Raw genomic sequence first — 19,040 nt, forward strand, 5'->3', positions numbered from 1 at the left:
TAACACAGTTTACCTTGTCATAGTCAAAACACCAGATGGTATGGCAATAACAAACATGGGTCATATCACACTATGATGTAACAGGTGCCTTTCTCAAAGCTTGCAATAAGGTCTGCACGTCATTTTCAACCATGTCCATATTTACAATGCCGACTCATCTTGCTAGGAATGATGGATATGCTCCAAGAATCTGTTCCAAAAATCTTGTATTTCTAAATCTGGGCTCTGCAGGAGGCTCTCAGAATCCTTTGGCACCAAGTCTTTGTCCTGCTCAGTTACTTTTACTAGATCTTTTGAGAACACCTTTACTTTTTCTTTGTTCTTGTCATTCTGGTTCCATTTAGGGGATTAATTACATTTAAACAAATCTCAGTCTAGCTTTCATACATGATCTTAGAAAGTTTCTATAACTGATCAAAGGCCTTGCAGTATGGAAGAACCTTCATTTGAAGGTTCTGGCCCAATACTGTCAATATAACAATGTGACCAAAGAGTCACCTTTTTAGCAGCACCATTGTACATCTAACTTTCAACGAGTACGGTTACTGCCACTATCATTGAGATACCTGTTCCAATGCAAAAGTATGACAAGCCAATCTTTTTAAAGAATTGCCAGGCCATGGCCAATGCTGTGAACTGTGCCCTATCAAAAGACTGATAGCATAACATTCTTTGGACTGCTATGTGGTTTCTGTTTCTTTGGAATATAGACCTTGACCCATGACCATTTTTGTTCCCTGCAGTTGTAGCAGCTTCTCATGAGATCTGACTCAAATTTAAGTCACTACTGGCAACTCAGTAGCTTGACAGGATCCAGTGGTAACCTGAAAAACTGCAACAGAGTCCTAATACTAAGGTATTATAGGGTACATTATAGGAGGTTTTCACTGCATCTGCCTTGCCATTAGCCATCTCAGGGTGTGTCCCCCCACGTCAATCAACTCTCACTTTTTCTCAGTATTCTAGAATGGCTGCAGTAGCTGTTATTAGCTATGGTCAGCATATTTATCTACAGTATAATACTTTTTTCTTCACATTCAGTAGTTGCAGTTTGTGATGCCTTTTTCCACTCACACAAAACTCTGAGGAAAATAAGGTAAAAGTAAGAATGTCTCAGATCCCCATGGCACAGAGTGGTAAAGCTGCAGTACTGCAGTCCAAACTTTCTAATAATAATATAATAATAATAAAATTTTATTTATACCCCGCCCTCCCCACCGGGGCAGGCTCAGGGCGGCTCACTACCTGAGTTCGATCCCAGTGGAAGCTGGGTTCAGGTAGCTGGCTCAAGGTTGACTCAGCCTTCCATCCTTCTGAGGTCAGTAAACTGAGTACCCAGCTTGCTGGGGAGAAAGTATAGATGACTGGGGAAAGCAATGTCAAGCCACCCCATAAAAAGTCTGCCGTGAAAATGTCGTGATGCGACGTCACCCCAGAGTCGGAAACAACTGGTGCTTGCACAGGGGACTACATTTACTTTTTTTAAAAAAAAGAAAGTCTCACTTCCATTGAACTTTTGAATTGAGATCCTATTCCTACAACTGTGATCCTTTAGTTATAAATTTACTATTTTCAGCCTGCTCTAAGCAACTATTCTGCAAAGTTCCACTTAGAAATCTTCCCTTTTTTCCCTTTTGTCAGCTCCTTTGCTGCTATAACCTATCATTTTTAACTGCTATTTTTCAAGTCTCCCTCTCTCAACATTCTGTCACCTTTCATTGGTTGCTCTCAGAGGGAAACAGAATCTAGCCTGTCCGTCACACAGTTCTCTGCTACTGTTTCTCAATGCAAGTAGAGAAAGCTTTGAAAGATGCAATCCGTAGGTTTTGATATGAAAAGTCATGTTCCATTTAGAATCTCTTCAAGACTATCCATTTCGCCCCATGCTCGATTTGTGAAATGGCCAAATATTCTTTGGAAGTACAATTTCATTATTCAAAGTAGTATCCAGTTTCTGTGCCACTTTCCTTCAGCTATGAGTATGAAATACTATGGATGGTTTTAGTGTTGCTCATAACTGTCATTACTGCATAGGACAGTATTAAATATTTGGAGAATCAGACCCCATGATATTCTTGATCAACTTCAAAGGGATGGCACCATTGCTTTCAAGTGTGATGATATCTACTTCATTGATATTATTGATATTTGTTGAGCTGGATGTTTCAAATTCTGATCTTCTCTGGCAACAGGCATGACAAATTATCAAGTGTAGTCAGTCATTCTTCTTTAATACCTCAGAAGAGATTAAGGTTGTTTTCCAGCTTAGATTTCAGTTTGTAGAGAGATGCAAGGGTTTCTATTAAAAAGTGGGAACACTGTTCGGGTTTCTCTGTCATGGAACTATGTACTCCTAAACCTACTTCCAAATTACCTGAAAACAAAAAGAACATAGCAGCTTGTGAGGTGGATATGGTTGGGCTGGAAGAGGTATGTGGCCAACACTGTCTGGGCAGGATTCATCTCTGTGCCTTCTGGAATATAAAGATATAGCAGGACCTCAGAGAGAGAGAGGAAGCAAGCAGCAAGAGGGACTCAATTCTGAGCAGTATTTAATTGTGAAAGCGGCCCCATCTAGAGAAGGAATACTGGTCTAAAGCTTTGCCTTCCCAAAGCCCCATGGAAGGATTGGCTATTAATAGTGAACTGAGAAGTATCAGTTACTTACTTCCCAAGACATCCTGAGCATCTGTAAAAGAAGAGAACAGGATAAGCAAGGGTCCCATGTAAGCCAGGAACTTGCCCGATTAGAGGCTCACAGCCCCTTGCCCCTTTACAGGACATCTCATGCTGTTATTATAGATATACCATAAATCCAAATTGATTTGTACATATGGTAGATGATAGACACTGATTCATATATTTAAATAAATGTGTTGCCATTTTAACCAAGCAAAGACTACACAGAAGATGGATCATAAGGTAACATTCTGCCAGTGTAAATCTTTTTAACTGATTACTCCAATGATTTCAAGTGGCTTGGACTGGAGTAATTCTCCACATAATTTCATAATGAATGATTAGAAAACCAGGCATATTTCTTTCTTTCCTGATCTTGTAAAGCAAATAATCATTTAATAAGTTAATGAAAAAGAACAATATAACCAGAGGGGGTAGAATCTATCCTCTCAACTAGATATTTTGAAAGAGCCAATGCAGAAATAGATACATCCACAAAAGTGTTTTTCCCACTGTGGGCCAAGATAGCAGATCTTGTGAAACAAATGGTAATTTGTATTGCCATGGAGTAATGTAGATGAGATTGCATTGATGACTCTAACTTTCAGCTCCACATCATGATATGGAGAAACTGCATGTGTGTCTGATCTGCACAGATAATTTCTAATCCAGCAAGGAGAAGTCATGAGGACAAGCCTGTTTCTATGCATGGATGTTCCTTCCTGAATCAAGGCAAGAACGTTTCAAGGAGAAATTGGGATTCACTTTTTACAACTAAATTGGGGCTTATAAAATCTCATATATTTTGGCTAACCTGGAATTCCTTAAGTTTCTCACCGTCTTTCCCACCATTGCTAGATTTGTGGCATTGATGGAGGAAGGCTGATAAACTAAATAGATCACAGTTCTAATGAAGACTGGTTGCCTGCAACCCATTAAAAGCACCATCGCCACTTAGAGTTTTAGTTCAGCAAAACCATGCATTAAGAGAATTAACTTCCTGGGGTATACTGAAACTTTTCCTATTACTTATGGTAGAGAGCAAATTGTACAGTCCAAACATGTTTACAAGGACAGATGACCAACAGCAGTTTTAACATCCTGGAAGGTGGAGAGGTGACTTCCCCAGAATTTGAGGAAACTTCACTAGGTAGAAAATCACTACCCTGAGCTTCTTAAAGGGAGAGTGGGATAAAGTTTTACTAAATAAATAAATGAGATGAAATAGCTCCTACCCAGCATTAATTTTAAGAGACTTTCCATTGCAGAAGTCCCAGGAAAAGGCATTTTGGGGATCTTAGCCCTTTGGGTTACAGTATCATGTTTAATAATAATAATAATAAATTTTTATTTATATTTTTTTTATTTGGCAACAAAAACTTCCATGAAAACTTCTACAGGTTATTACATGTTTCTTTCAATGAAATTTTCTATTTTTTTTTCTCTAGAGGAAGACAGCATACTTTGCTGAACCAAGTAATAGGCTACAAGTTCATATCTCTGTATCATTATGGGATGTTGCAGGAAGTTGTATGATAATGTATAATTCTTATTGGTGAAAATACATTTCACTAATGTATCTCCAAAATCAAAGTGATGGACAAGCGTATCCCCAAATGACATGACTGGCAGAGGTTCAGTGAATGTTCTTCTAAGACATCTATTAATTATTTTTAGTGAAAAGAACCAGGAATCAAAGACTACTTGGAACTTCTGTCAAATTTTAACCATGACATTCATGGGTAAAAATTAGCTACAATATAGGAGAAAATCCCAACACATAACACTTAGTGATAATTTCCACAATAATTAGAACATTGCAATAGAAGACCAATAGCAGGTTAAAGGTTTCCTCAAGCATTAGCTTACACATAACCCATAAATGTTATTCAGCATGATGTCACATGTTTGAATAATGTTCACTGCTGGTGCAGGGATGATCTGTCCACCAAATTCAGAAGAATATATTGATCTCCAGAAATTAAACTGTTAAGGGTTTTGGAGGTAAGTGTGATAATCCACAGATTGTACTACTAGCATTGCTAGTGTTTGCAGTCATTACTAGGACGTGAAAATATTTTCAGGCTTAAATTATCAGTGACCAGAAGTCATGTTATTGCACAAAATATTGGCCTTGAGGTAAGCAATCAAAATGTTCTTAACTTGTATAGAATGCAGACCCCGTTTAAAATTGAAAGGAATGCCACTGGCCCACAAAAGTTTACAGAAGGGACTACAGTTACAAACCATGAGTTTCCAGGATAACAGATAGAAGGATTCTGTAAAACTATACAAGACAGCAACACTGATGTAGCCATATTAGTCTGCAACTGACAGTCTTACAAAAAGACTAACAGGTTTATAAGGTTTTGTTGGCTAGAGTCCATTTGTCAGATAGGTGAAGTGAATTCTCAGTCAGTAGCCACAGATACGCCACACATATGTGTGTGTTAGTGCATAAAGAGAGACACAGAAAAAGATGCAAGCGGGTTTTTTAAAACCCGTTAATTGTGAGGGGTATCATTTGTGACATTTCTGTGCAAGACTCAGAAGATAAGGAAGCACAGTGACCATTCACAACTGCTACAATCAGTACTTTATACCCAACTCTTTATGCATGGAAGGCACATGGAGTTTTCCTGCATTACTCACCATTTCTTCAGCTCTTTCATTCATTCCTGGCATTGCAGAACTCACAGAAGAATAACCATGACGGCCGGGGGACTGGAATGACTCCTCACTCCATTCCCCTGATCCATCCAGAGGTCAGAAGGACCTGCAAAAACTGTGAGGAAACTGGGGAAATTCCATGTTCCATATACAGATGGCCAAATGCAGAGTGGAGGCACCCCAGTCTATTCTACCTTTGATAAAATAGCTTTTGTTTGTTTTAGGAGTGCAAACAGACATATTATTACACAACAGAAGCAGACAATGATGCTTTCATTAGTACACATGGATAGCAAAGGAAATGTTGTGCCTCCATTAAAACTGGAAAACCCTCTGCTGGGTTTTTTATTTATTTATTTAATGCCGCCTTTCCACCCCATCAAGGTCCCCCATATGACATACATAAAAATATGACATACATAAAAATATTAAAACATTTGAATAATTAAAAACATCATTTAAAATGATAAAATAATTCAATAAACAACATCAGAACCAGGGAGGAGAGGCAGCAACTGTTATTGTGGGTATACCAAATAGAACAATAATGCTTTCACTTACTGGCGAATGACACTGATAGAGAAAGGCAGACAAATATCCCTTGGGAAGGAGTTCCAAAATTTTGGTGCCATGACCAAAAAAGCCCTCTCTTGAGTCACCACCCATCTAGCTTCAGATGATAGCGGCAACTGAAGCAGGTCCTCCAAAGATAACCAAAGTGAATGCATAGGTTCATATAGAAGGCAGTCCTTAAGGTATGCTGGCCCCAGGCCATACAGGGCTTTAAAGGTCAATACCAGTAATTTGATGTGAGCCTGGAAACAAATTGGAAGCCATATGGGAGAATGCAATCCTTAAGGTATGTTAGTCCCAGACCATACAGGGCCTTAAACTAGGAATTTGATTTGAGCCCAGAAGCAAATTGGAAGCCAGTGCAGATGGAATGAGACTGGACAGATATGGTCCCTATGACCTACTCCAGTCAACTTTCTGGCAGCAAGATTCTGTACTAACTGTATCTTCTGGACAGTCTTCAGACAGCCCCATGTACAGCACATTATAGTAATACAATCTAGATGGTACTAGGGCAAGCACTGCAGTGGCTAAATCTTTCCTGCCCTGGAAGACCTGCAGCTGGCTTACCAGTAAAAGCTGGTAAAATACACCCCTGCTACCATCTACCACCTGTTTATCCAAGGAGCACCCCCATCCTACAAAGTTGTTCCTCTAGGGAGGTGCATCCCCATCCAGAACAGGGAATAACTCATTTCCTGAGCCATACCTTACCCCACACATACATGCACACTAGTAGCATCTCCATTTTGTCAAGATTAAGTTTATATCATGTTAGCCCTCATTCATTCCAAAAATGCCTTTGGGCACCTGTTCACAGTTTCTATAGTCCCCCTTGGATCTGCTGGTATTGCAAGATAGAGCTGAGTGTTATTTTCATACTGGTGGCAACTCAGCCCAAATCTGTGGATGACCTCTCCCAGCAGATTTACATAGATGTTGAAAAGCAGGGGGGCAAGATGGAACTTTGGGGATGAGCAACAGTTTCCCAGCACCATACACTGAAACCTACCTTTGAGGTAGAACTGGAACCACCACAGAACAGTGCCTCCCAGTCCCAAAGGCATTCCACAAGGATACCATAATTCATAGTATTGAAAGCTGCAAAAAGGACCAGGAGAATTAACAGGGTTGCACTCCTATCCATCTCGATACTCATGTCATCCACCAAGGTGACCAAGGCTCTTTCAGTTCCATAACCATGCCTGAAACCAGATTGGAATGGATCTAAACAATCCATTTCATTCAGGAATGCCAAAACCACCTCTCATTCAATCACCTTGCTCAAGAATGGTACATTTTAGACTGGATCTACTTCTAACATCCAGAAGAATGTAAAGTGCAAGATGTTGTTTTTCCTTGGTATTCTCCAAGCAGATCCATAAGTCAGCAATGCATAAAATAATGTCATTTGGTTACACACACAAAAAAAAAGATTCTATTTCTTTAACTGATAGATAATCAGGATTTTCAGTACACAATTTTCAGGTTGTGTACTGAAAATCCTGCAAAACTCCATCATATCCTGCCAGTCCTGGCACTTTTATATGCTATTCGTTTATAACAGCAATTAGCAAGTGGTACAAGGAACTGGATTTATCCAAAATTCGTGGTGCAGCTGATAGTACTGCAGGTAGTTCAGCTGACCATTTTATGCAGTGATAGGTTTACTCTCCTAAACTTGCCTTAATCTATGCTAACTTTTTATGCCCATAACTTGTAGATAGCATCTTGAGGCTTTTCAGACACTCACAGTGTAATTTAAATTAGAATCTGTCCAGTCCCCCATGATCTCCCCCATTTGTGGGCCCCTACGACAAGCCACCCTGTAACAAAAAGTCTGCCAAGAAAACGTCATGATCTGATGTCACCCCATGGGTCAGTAATGACTCAGTGCTTGCATGGGGAATTACCTTTACCTTACTGCTGTTTACCTTCCCTTATCTCAAAGTTACCTGATGGCAAGGCAAGTCTGTAGCAGCAAAATCTCTCTTTCTCCATCCCTCCTTCCATTGGGCTGCCTAAAATGTGACAAGAGCATTGTCCCAGGCACAAAAAGTCCAAGGAAGTGTAGTTCTCTACAAGCTTTGAGTCCATTCTCTTGGAGAAAATAATGGAGGCAGTAGGAAAGAGAGCCACAATAAAAAAGACAATATTAGTTTCAGTCATAAAGGTACAAATCAGATATTAGACCGTCCAGCAGTAAGGTATTGATTGAACTTCATGCACATAACTGATATATTGATAATGAATATCCATGCCATTAAAATTCCAAAATAGCAAACATTCAAGGCATCCTTTACAGGAATGCTACTATAGTTACAAAATAATGTCCAGGACAGAATTTGCTGTCATGGCTGTTTACCCTAAATTACCCTGAATAGGGGCAACCTGCCCATTAAGCAGCCCTAAGCTATTGCCTAAAACACCAGAAGGTGGAGGCACCACCATCATCCTTCAGTGTCCCAGCACCACTATCTGGCTCACCAGGTTGGCCAGTGGCTTCAGGCATGCCACTCAAGAGCTCATTGTGCACCTAGGCCATGGCTCAAGGTATGGCTGGGCTAACCATTAAGTTGGAACAAGCCCAGAGCAGAAGAGAAGCATGCCTGGGCCAACCCATGGGGGGGGGGGTACCTGGAACAGCTGACTGTGGAGGCACCCAGGCCACTTGGGGGGGGGGGATCTAGGCTACTTGGCCTTGAGCATCAAAAGCTCTTTGATTGGCCCTAACCCTAAAGATCAGTATGTGTATAAGGACTTTTTTGCACAAATTGAATATTAATTACAGGAAAATATATAGAGAGGTTAAATCAGGCCAGTTTCATCAGCCAAAATGTTATTCAAACACCTGGCGACTGATTCAGCACTGGTGAATAACTTGCTTCTGTTCAGTAACTTCCAGCTCCTGGTTTGTCATACTTTGTGGTGCTCTAGTTCTGAAGGAAAAGGTGATGCATCCCCTTTCAGGCTAATGTTGTTGAGCAGTATTTGTGGCTAAAGTGTGTGAGAAAGAGTGTAGTGATGTAGCAGTGCCTGCAATGGGTTTGTTTGTTTAATTTAAATCTAATTAATAGATGTGCTTCAAGACTCTTTGCTGAACTTCTGCAAGTTTTGTCATTGTGCATTCGCCCACCTTGTTGATTGTGGTGATACATTCTTGTGGTGAAACATATATCCTCCAATAAAAATGATTATATATAATAGTGCAAGATCCTGAACCATTCAGTGATGATGCAGACTCAGATGGCCCACACGATGATGATAACATTTTTCAGTGCTAGTGCCATCACCAGAATAATTCAATGAAAAAGCGCATACAATAATCCCTAAATATTAAAATAAACAAAGGTAGAGACTTAGAAGTCTTTTCATGTTTTATGTTGACAAAACTGATCACTTGACCAACAATACCACTACTTGGATAACAATAAGAACAAAATTCAAACTTCCATTGGGAGAAAAAATATTAAACGTATCTTGTGGTAAGTGCCATACTAAATTTTTTTTTCACCTGGCAAATTTTCCTCAATTTTGGGGGGACATTATCTAAACCCAGTGTATTCTCCACCTTACTGTGGTATCTAACCAGCTGTTGGACCTTTGTGCCCATAACTGAATAACAGAACCCTATTATTTTGTTTCTACTATATTTCTGATTTAATCTCACATTTCATCAACAAATCATCTAAGTTATTATTTTTTTAAAAAAACCCAAAAAATACCAAGGAAATTTAAATAATTCTGCAATAATTATTTTCTCTGCTCCAATAAATTTACATTTTAAGGAATTTATTCTGTTCTTATTTTTTAAGGGAAGTCAACAGTAATGCTCTGAAACATGCATGCACTTCTTGACAGTTTCCAATACAGTCTCCACATAAAAAGCCATGTTCCCTCTCTTCTAATAGTTGGAAATGATTTGAACCATCTGTTTAGATAAAAATACATGTTGGTTACATTTATTTAAATAACTGGAAGGGCAAGAAGACATTAATGTTAATGAAGTGCAAACCAAAACGGTAATAACATTTAAAGTCACAAAAGATGGACAGTAATCTTTTTGGTTTATATCTTCTCTAGTTCTCCTATTTCAAATTCTTTAGGTATATTGGAGGAGGCAGATTTTGTGGCTCATTCCAGGATCTCAGGTTTAGGTTGAAGTTTCTGAATTCAGAGGGTGTGTGACATTTCTTGGCAAGTGTGTGTAGAGAATTTATGGACTGTGGGTTGCAGTGGTTTTAATACACTCTGAGGGGAGCCACACAATCAGTATATTTTCTGCAGAGAATAGTGCACCTACATTTAGTTTGTTATGCGTGATGTGGCCACCATATAAATTGTGCCTTTATCTTTCAGCAGAATTGTTTAAAGCAACAGCACCACCTGCTGACAACTGAAGAAGCAATCACACAACAGAGCAATACTGTCCAGCTAATTCTAATTCATACTTAAAAAAAAACACCCTAGACACTGCTGTCTGAGGTGTTAGTGCCTTTGGAAGAAATGCAGATGTCTGGTAATGCAGCTTCAATGGGTATTGCATACGGAGAGGAAGCAAGAGAATCTAAGGACAATTCTCTTTGCAAGAACTAATTAACAGTGGAACCTTCTACAAATGGAAAGTTGTAACTTCTTCTAACCCCCTTGGGTTACAATCAACATTAACCACTCCCTGTCCTGTGAAATTAAATATGTTGAATAATATTGTAGAGTTCCACTTACAGGACTATAGCAACTGAATGCACACGTTAACAGCTTTGTGAGTGCTCAATCAAAAATTAGCAAGTAGACCTTCTTTGCTTCCATTTAAAATGTGTAAAAGGAATGGGGGATATAAATCAAGCTAACTAAAAGACAAGAAGGTGGCACCAAAATAGCCACAAGAGTCTCAAGAGATATCTATTTAAAAAGAAAACTGATGGGGAGGAAGTTATTTTTCATTTCTCTCTAATACGGACAATTCCAGTAAAATATTTAAATAGCAACTAGCCTGGCTCTGTTCAAAAATCAAAGGAAGGAGGGAGGAAACCCTATAAAATGCTATAATTTCTGTTTGACAGTTCAGAGGAGGGAATATGGCTTTTATTTTTGAGCTTGCAAAACATGCATGCTCAGCTCTTTGGATATGGTTGGCCTTGCTTACGGAACAGTACATACAACCTTGATTTTTTTTTTTTTTATGCTAAACCAATGCTGAGACTTAGGAGAACACCTTTAATATCTATCCCTACTCCCATTTGAAATCAATGGCTCAAAATTCCCCATTTATCTTTATGGGAGTAGGAGAAACAAGACCTATGTCTGGTTAAAAGTGGGGAATGGTTGCCAAATTATTTTCCCATACACCTATGGCTATTCCCAAATCAGGTTGTTCAAAGAAACGAGGAGTTTATTTTGTCATCCGGACAGAGCTTTCTACAAAGTCCATAATTCTTCCATCAAATATTTATGATATGACCAAAAAAAAATAGTTGCCAGAAATTTCTATTGAAATGTAAAGATTTCTTGGGAAATGATGGGGCAAGGGGTGTCTTTTAGGATGTGTTCATGTCTGAATTTTTGACTAGGCTTCCATTCCTCCACTAAAACTAGGCATGTTTTGTTTTGCCATTAGTCAGCTTTTCTGTACTGAAACTCTCTCCTCCCTCCTCCCCCTTCTGATACAGGTGGTTGTGAACGCCTTGGTGGGTGCTATCCCATCCATTATGAATGTGTTGTTGGTCTGCCTTATCTTCTGGCTGATTTTCAGCATAATGGGGGTTAATCTTTTTGCTGGGAAGTACCATTACTGCTATAATGAAACAGCTGAAGAGATCTTCGATATAGAAATTGTTAACAACAAGACAGATTGTGAGAGACTTATGGACCCCAATACAACAGAGATCCGGTGGAAGAATGTAAAGATTAACTTTGACAATGTCGGTGCAGGATACCTGGCTCTTCTGCAAGTTGTAAGTTCTGCCTTTTTGTCTTGGTTTTTCTTGGTATATATTACGTAACAAGAGTCTCCACTCAGCAGATCACAGTTGCAAAAATGCTGGAATTCTAAAGTGGCTTCCTAAAGTCCTGTGCACCATCTGCCTCACACATCCTCATTGGCTAGGCCAAGGGTCGCAAACATAGCACCCTTGGGCACCACGCTGCTCACCAATATCTTTCCTGGCACTTGCGAAGTGTTTTTAGAAAGTGGGCAGGGCCAGGTGGACCTTGCCCAGCAGTGTTTCTGATTGGCCACTGAATATGTGATTGGCTGTGCAGATTTTTTAAAAGGTTGCTTCAGCAGCAGCTGTCATCACAGCAATAGGAACATCACTGCATGACTGAAGGTAAACTGTGTGTATTTTTAAACAACACGTTCCTTTTAAAGGGCTTCCTTTTAAACAGCTTTTGCTAAAAATGTTGAAATTACTATTAGGGTTATGCATAACCTCACTCCCTGACATTTTGTGTTTGGCTCCACCTTCTGTGGCAGCCATTTTGTGATTTTATCCACCATCCTTGGTCAGAATTCAAAAAGTGCCCTACTTGGTTTTAATCTTTTCGCAGAATAGGTTTCTAGGGAGGCCAGCTGTTCCCCCATCTATAATTATCAGTTAAAGTTAGATTTTTTCTTGCTGCACTTTGTAGAGGAGTGTTTTGTAAGCCAAAATGCCGTCAAAACGAGGATGGGGAATTGTCAGGTGGGCACCTGGCTTAATCAGGATCTTTTACCTGTGTATACAGGATTCCATGTCCAGAAATTAATGCTTAAAAATATTAGGGACTCTAATTATGTAAAACAATTAAAATTTATTCCAGAAAAATATAGGCTTTCATACAAGACAAGTAATTCACAAAACACATATACAGTCCTAAGAAAAATAGAGAGAGATATAGAGACAACACATGGATAGACAAACAGGGTGATAATTACCTATCAATGTCTTCAAGAAGGCTCCAATGGCGATGATAGAGGGCAGGGGAAATGGGACCCTCAACTGTGGCCAGAATCGGGGATGGAATTAGACAGCGTAATTGGGATACTGCTAGAAGCACACATGTGGGGAGCTGTGTTACAGGTTATATAGACTACCTTGAGCCCTTAGGGGATGGGAGGCACAGGGGTGGATGACAGGTGGTCAGCTGGTACATGACCTCAGAAAAAGGGAGGCTCTGCAGTGACCATAAGGGCTGGACCTCTGCAGTAGCCAATAGCAAGTTAATTGGTGGAACCTAATTGGGTGCCCATGACTGACCAATGAACAAGCTTGGTCCAGGGGTACCTGTGGACTTTCAGGTTGCAATGGACCAGGGTGAGGCTCCAAAATGGGAAAAATTACTGGGTGGAGGTGTGTTTGAGTTTACCAAACTTATCTAAAAAGGCGACAATAGATGGCCAAATTGCTACCTAAGGTAACACCCAGTTTACACAAAGGAACTTGGCTCTGGCTGAAGATGGTCTTCCTCTTGTTCAGTCTTCTTCTTGGCACCAGTCTTTGTCTTGAGTTCCGTTAGACAAAGGCTTAGGCGGTCTGGCAGGATCCATGCCTAAGATAAGTTTGATTGCCTTATGCAGAAGTTGAAGCAGCTGTTGGATATGGAGTCAGGAAAACAAGATGGATTCTGGTGGTGTTAGCCTTTGGTTCATGGAAACAGGCTGGAAACTGTTTGCCTGTACAGTTCATGGTGGGATGACTTCTTCCACTGTAGCGGCCAAGACTGGGCACACAAGGAGCAGCTGGAAGCTCGTCTGTAGTTCTGGCTAACACCCATCCAGATATGTAGAATGCTGCTGCAAAGCTGAGGCTTATAGTATCCACATAAGCCTTAGAAACCATGGGCAAAGTCCACTTCTTAGAGCAGATGTGTGCGAGTCAAAACTCCAGGCACCCTGGCAACCATATTGGTGATCACGATGTCCATGTGTATGAAAAGTGAGGGGCTTTTTCTTACAGCTTGTTAAGAGATGAAGGCATGAAAGGCTATGTACACCTCTGAGCGATGGAAGCTTAATGTTAGGCCATCACCTAAAGCTGTGGGTAGGTCTTTTCTTTTATGGAGTTAAAGGAATGTGGGGTACTTTCCCGCAACCACTATTAATCACATGCTGCTGCTGAAAAAAAGGTGACCTTTTTGTTCTCTTCACTTAAAACATTTTCTGTCACTAATACAACACTTCCCCACTTCCTGACATTCTCAGAAACAGTTTCAATAAACTGATAATAGTGAAGATAAATATTGAGATACATGTTGTGAATGTGATCCAAAGTTACTTTGGTCTTCTGAGTCATCTTCTTCCAAAAGCAGTGTTCTGTGCTACTCAATGAGCGATTTTGAAATTTTAGGGCATTTAAGAATTGGTCTCGTATGTTGCAGAAAAACCTGAAATCCAAGTGAAGAAGGGAAAGAGACACCTGTGAGATATATGAAAGTTCCTGCATGTGTTTAAAGTTGTTTGGAAAAATCACTGAGAAAATAGCTGTGACATCCAATCTATCATTCTAATGGCATACAATTGTTCCATTATTTTTAATAGAAGCAAACTGTGGTATTCCAACTTCAATGGTAGTAGTGAAAGGGAAAGGCTAAATGCGGGGTCAGAGACCTTCAAAAATATTCTCTAGACTGGGAATTAGATTTTTAAAATCTGGATGATAACTCTATCCAGGGCTTTTTTGGTAGAAAAAGCCCAGCAGGAACTCATTTGCATAGTAGGCCACACCCCTGACATCAACACTGTTCAACACAGGGGGTTTTTTTAGATTGCGCTCATCAGGGACTCATTTGCATATTAGGCCACACACCCGACTCCAAGCCAGTCGGAACTGCGTTCCTGTGCGTTCCTGCTCAAAAAAAAAAAACCGCCCGTCTCTATCCATCAAATTTAAAAAGTGAGAATATAAACAGAGTAAATCAATGATCTTTTGTGACATATTCTTCAGTTTGACTCAGCCAAATAGAGATCATTGGGATCAGGCTGGCAATATTCTGTATAATCTTCATTTCCCACTTGAAATAGGAAGTTCTGGGATCAGTAGCTCTTGTTAGCATGCTGAAAAATGTATTTATTAGGTTGGCAAAAAAAACACCCTTTCCTTGATAGATGGCCCCATATATGAAAGATCATCTCTGTAAGAGTTCAGAGTAAATTTGATCTTGAACTCATTTATATTTTTGGCAGTCCATCTGCAAAACCTTTATCCAACACTACAGTTCAAAAGAATTGACTTTCTTCCTATCAGCTTTCTTCATTATCCAGCTTTCAGATGCATACATAACAAGGAATAGTAGGGCATGAACCAAACCACAAAACAAAATTAATCACAATTTTTGCCCTGTTCAATGTTTTGCAAACAGAAGTTTCTAACAGATCCACCATCACAAACGTCCGCAAACTTTTAAAACAATTCATAGTAGTCAGTCAGTAGTTCATGGTTGTTCATGGATAAAACAGAAAGCAGGGTTTTAAAGGGGCTCTGAATCTCTTTAACCTCTGCTTCCTGTTCCCTGCAAAAGCTGCAAAAATAGCAGAGCTCCCTGCCACTCAGCCATTTCAGGCTATCTTTTGCAATCCTTTTAAACTCATCCCAAGGGCAGGCCACCTGATAAGCAGTTGGTGAGGTGAGGATCCAATACAGATACATTCCAAAATAAGGTGCATCATCTTAACATGAAAATGAGTCACTCCCAAAGTGCAAAAAACAAGAGACAAATGAACATTAAGAAAGAAAAACATGTTTTCAGGACAGAACAACTCCAGTGCCTATAACCTGTTCAGATATGACCTGCAGGGCATTTTGGGCACAGTACTACAGACAGAGGAGCTGTGGTTCATTACTAACTCCTCAAATTACAATAGTCTTTTTCAAATGCCACTAAACCAGTACTAATTAACACTCTCTCCAACAGCTCTTTAAGATGTAAAAGGGGAGGAGCCCCTAATAGGTTATAGTATCCCAGAATGGGAATCAAAATTAGGATGGGGAATGTATGCAATGGAGTACACTTTGCCCAATCCCAATTCCTTCTTCACAATTCTTTAGTACCTCTAAGGAGAGGTTTAAAAAAAATACTCTACTGGGATTCAGGGCTAGCTTACACAGGGCATCCAGCTGGGGTTGCCAGCCTCCAAGTGGTAGCTGGCAATCTCCTGGAATTACAACTGGTCTTCAGATGACAGAGATCAATTCCCCTGGAGAAAATGGCTGCTTTGGCAGGTGGGCTTTATGGCATTACACCCTGATGAGGTCTTTTCCTCACCCCACTTTCCCCAGGCTCCACCCACAAACTCTCCAGGTATTTCCTAACCCCACATCCAGTCCTAGAGAAGTGTCCTGCTATTGCCCTCACTGGGTTGGGATTTCCTCATCATTTACTCTCCTCGGCCCTTCACAGGGCCACAGCTTGTAAAAACTAACCATAAATATTTATCCAGCATGAGAAAAAAAATCTTTATTCAGCTTTTATGGATCTCATCACCCACCACCTTTGGCTTATTGATGAAAGAACTTAATGCAAGGATTAAGACAAAGATTAGAATGAGTACACACACCACCAATTGATAGATATGGATCCTAGAAAATCAAGGAGTGTTTCAAAGCTGTTCTTTGACAGCGTTCTTGTTTAATTTTATATTAATAACACTTTGGAATTACAAAGTAATTCATCACTGTCAATCTTGATAAGATATAATTGTCTCACACACAATTGGATCTTAAGCATCTTATAGAGGAAATTTCTGAATAACCTTACAACATATTTAGTCATACAAATACTGAAGTGATGGTCTTAAGATAGGCATTTCAATGGTTATTAAATGAATAACATAGTTAAAGCCTCCAAGTATATTGGAATCTAGTTTTCAGAGTAACATAAATGGAATGATATGAGCAGAGGCAATGATTGCTGGGGCTGTGTCCTAAAAGGTGTGTTAATGAGTACTCAGTAGTTGAATAAATAGTAATCTAAGGATAGTAGGATATTTGCCAGTTTGGGTCTCTAGCTGAATCAGTGTTAAAGTGTACTCATGGGCTGGGTCCAGATAGCCAGTATAAGCTGCCTCGGGGATGCCCCATGACTGGACCAAAAAAGCATGTTCAGATGTGCACATCTGAATCCCACTCTCACCCCGTTCTTATGTGTCGTCCTGTTGCCACAAAAACCTACCACATACAAAGTAGTAGCAAATCAGCAAGGCACTTCTGGGGCATCTTTCCTGGCCATCTGAATGGCTGGGGAGCACCTGGGAAGCAGCGGTCAAGCACATGACCGGTGTGACTGCTCCTCAGGGGTGCATGCGGCCTGTTCCTGTTCTAGTGGTGGGCCATGCCCTCACACTGCCCCGGGGCGCTTCTCTTTCTGATGGCTTACTTCTGGAATGGGAGACTGCCGCCCCAAGCTATCCGTCTGTACCCAGCCATGGACACAAATTCAAATATCAGATTTGTAGCAACAAAGCACAAATGGTATATATATATATATATATATATATATATATATATATATATATATATATATATATATATATATATATTCTCTCTCTTCACATACTATGTTCAGTTTGTGGAAAGGAGTTTGTGATGAAGAACAAGAGCTGGGGAGTGAAAAAAGTATACAACTTAAATGTCACCTGGCACCCGAAATTAAGAGCCAAGTTGTTTTTTCCCTACGGAGTGAAGCACAATGATTAATAAAGATATGAAATGCCCATTAAAAGAGTGCCAGAAGTCAAAAGTCATCTGTATTAAACTTTCCTTTACTGAAGTCATAGACAGAAAAAGAACAGGAGAAGTGACCAACCTCACAGTGTTGTCAGGATAAAAAGAAAGGTGGGAAGAAACTACCTGTACTGCTTGGAGCTATAGAGAGGAAAAAACAGATACAAATGCAAAATTTTTGGTAAACCTGGCTAAAAACAAAGTATGAGAAATGTCAAAATTTAAAATGAACTAACAATATATAGCATTTTCAGTACATAGCATATTCAGTTGTCAAAGTGTTCTGCATACCGCATCTTCTTGTTTACAACAGGCCTGTATGGTAGACTATTATTATCATCCAAATATAGGCAGAGTTGAGAGTGATTTGTCTAAGACCCCTAGTGAGCTTGTCTAAGACCCCAGAATACAGTGCACTTTCTTAACTAATATGCTACAGTACCTCTTGAAACGGGAGACTACTATCAATACTTTACACAATTCTCCTCCCTGTTGCGTCTATATTAGGAAATACACTTTGCTCTAAAAGAATGTGTACTTTCTTCCATAGGCAACCTTTAAGGGCTGGATGGACATAATGTATGCTGCAGTAGATTCAAGAAAGGTAATGTATATCTTCCTATCACTGTATTTGATTTATTTACTTTATTTATAGTCAGACTTACTCAGTTATATTCAAGTGCAGACAGCAGAAGACAAACAATAGGACTAGGATTACAGAATAAGAAAACAAGGATTTGTTTGTGTGTGGGGGTCTCTTTTTCCCCTCCCCCACTATTTCCTCTTTCCCTTCCCTGAAAGCCTTTTTGGTAAGCTGAGGGGCTGCCTCTCCCCTGGCCTTAGGCAGGCTAGCGCTGCCTCCTGCCTCACCTTGTGTGGAATGGGCATTTCTTCCTCCCTCACCTCATTTTAGGCAGGCTGGGCATCACCACAACCCTCACCTTGGGCAGGCCTGGTGCCACTTCCTCTGTCTTGTCTCAGCTGAGCCAGATACTGACTCCCCCAACTCACTTGGGCCAAGCTATGGCCATGTAGCCTCAGGTGGACTGGGCATCACCACCCCTCATTTCAGTTGGACCGTGGACAAGATGCCACTTCTCCCTTCACCTTACATGGAGGCTTGGGCAGGCCTAGCCCAGGTTGGGCAGAGGCAATTAGCCCACTGGGAAGCATCTTAATGGCCAATTTGCTCCTGCTTGTGAGGTAAGTTAGGCAATTGATGTGCAATGTGCAATTGATAGGGTTGCCAGGTCCCTTGCAGCCTCTGGCGGGGGACTTTCTTCACATGCACAACATGCAATGTCACTGCCGTGATGATGTCACTTCCAGGTGACGTCATCGCACTGGTGATGTCAGGGGAGGTTCCCCCCGTGGGCCCAATGTGGGAACCCCTGCCCAGACTGGGGGCTTGACAGCCCT

At 40.3% G+C, this 19,040-nt stretch overlaps 1 protein-coding gene and 1 pseudogene across 4 annotated transcripts in view; both read left to right on the forward strand.

The window, feature by feature from the left end:
* SCN8A (sodium voltage-gated channel alpha subunit 8) overlaps window positions 1–19,040 on the forward strand; it is a 104,648-nt gene that overhangs the window by 72,812 nt on the left and 12,796 nt on the right. For all 4 annotated transcript variants that reach the window (XM_060252391.1, XM_060252393.1, XM_060252390.1 and 1 more), the window contains 2 exons: window positions 11,592–11,876; window positions 18,172–18,225. In XM_060252391.1, the coding sequence (XP_060108374.1) occupies window positions 11,592–11,876; window positions 18,172–18,225 (339 nt within the window). The remainder of the gene's footprint in view (window positions 1–11,591; window positions 11,877–18,171; window positions 18,226–19,040) is intronic.
* LOC132581233 (N6-adenosine-methyltransferase TMT1A-like) overlaps window positions 1–19,040 on the forward strand; it is a 153,725-nt pseudogene that overhangs the window by 70,497 nt on the left and 64,188 nt on the right.

This window comes from Heteronotia binoei, chromosome 13 (assembly GCF_032191835.1).
Source record: "Heteronotia binoei isolate CCM8104 ecotype False Entrance Well chromosome 13, APGP_CSIRO_Hbin_v1, whole genome shotgun sequence".
Lineage (NCBI taxonomy): Eukaryota > Metazoa > Chordata > Lepidosauria > Squamata > Gekkonidae > Heteronotia > Heteronotia binoei.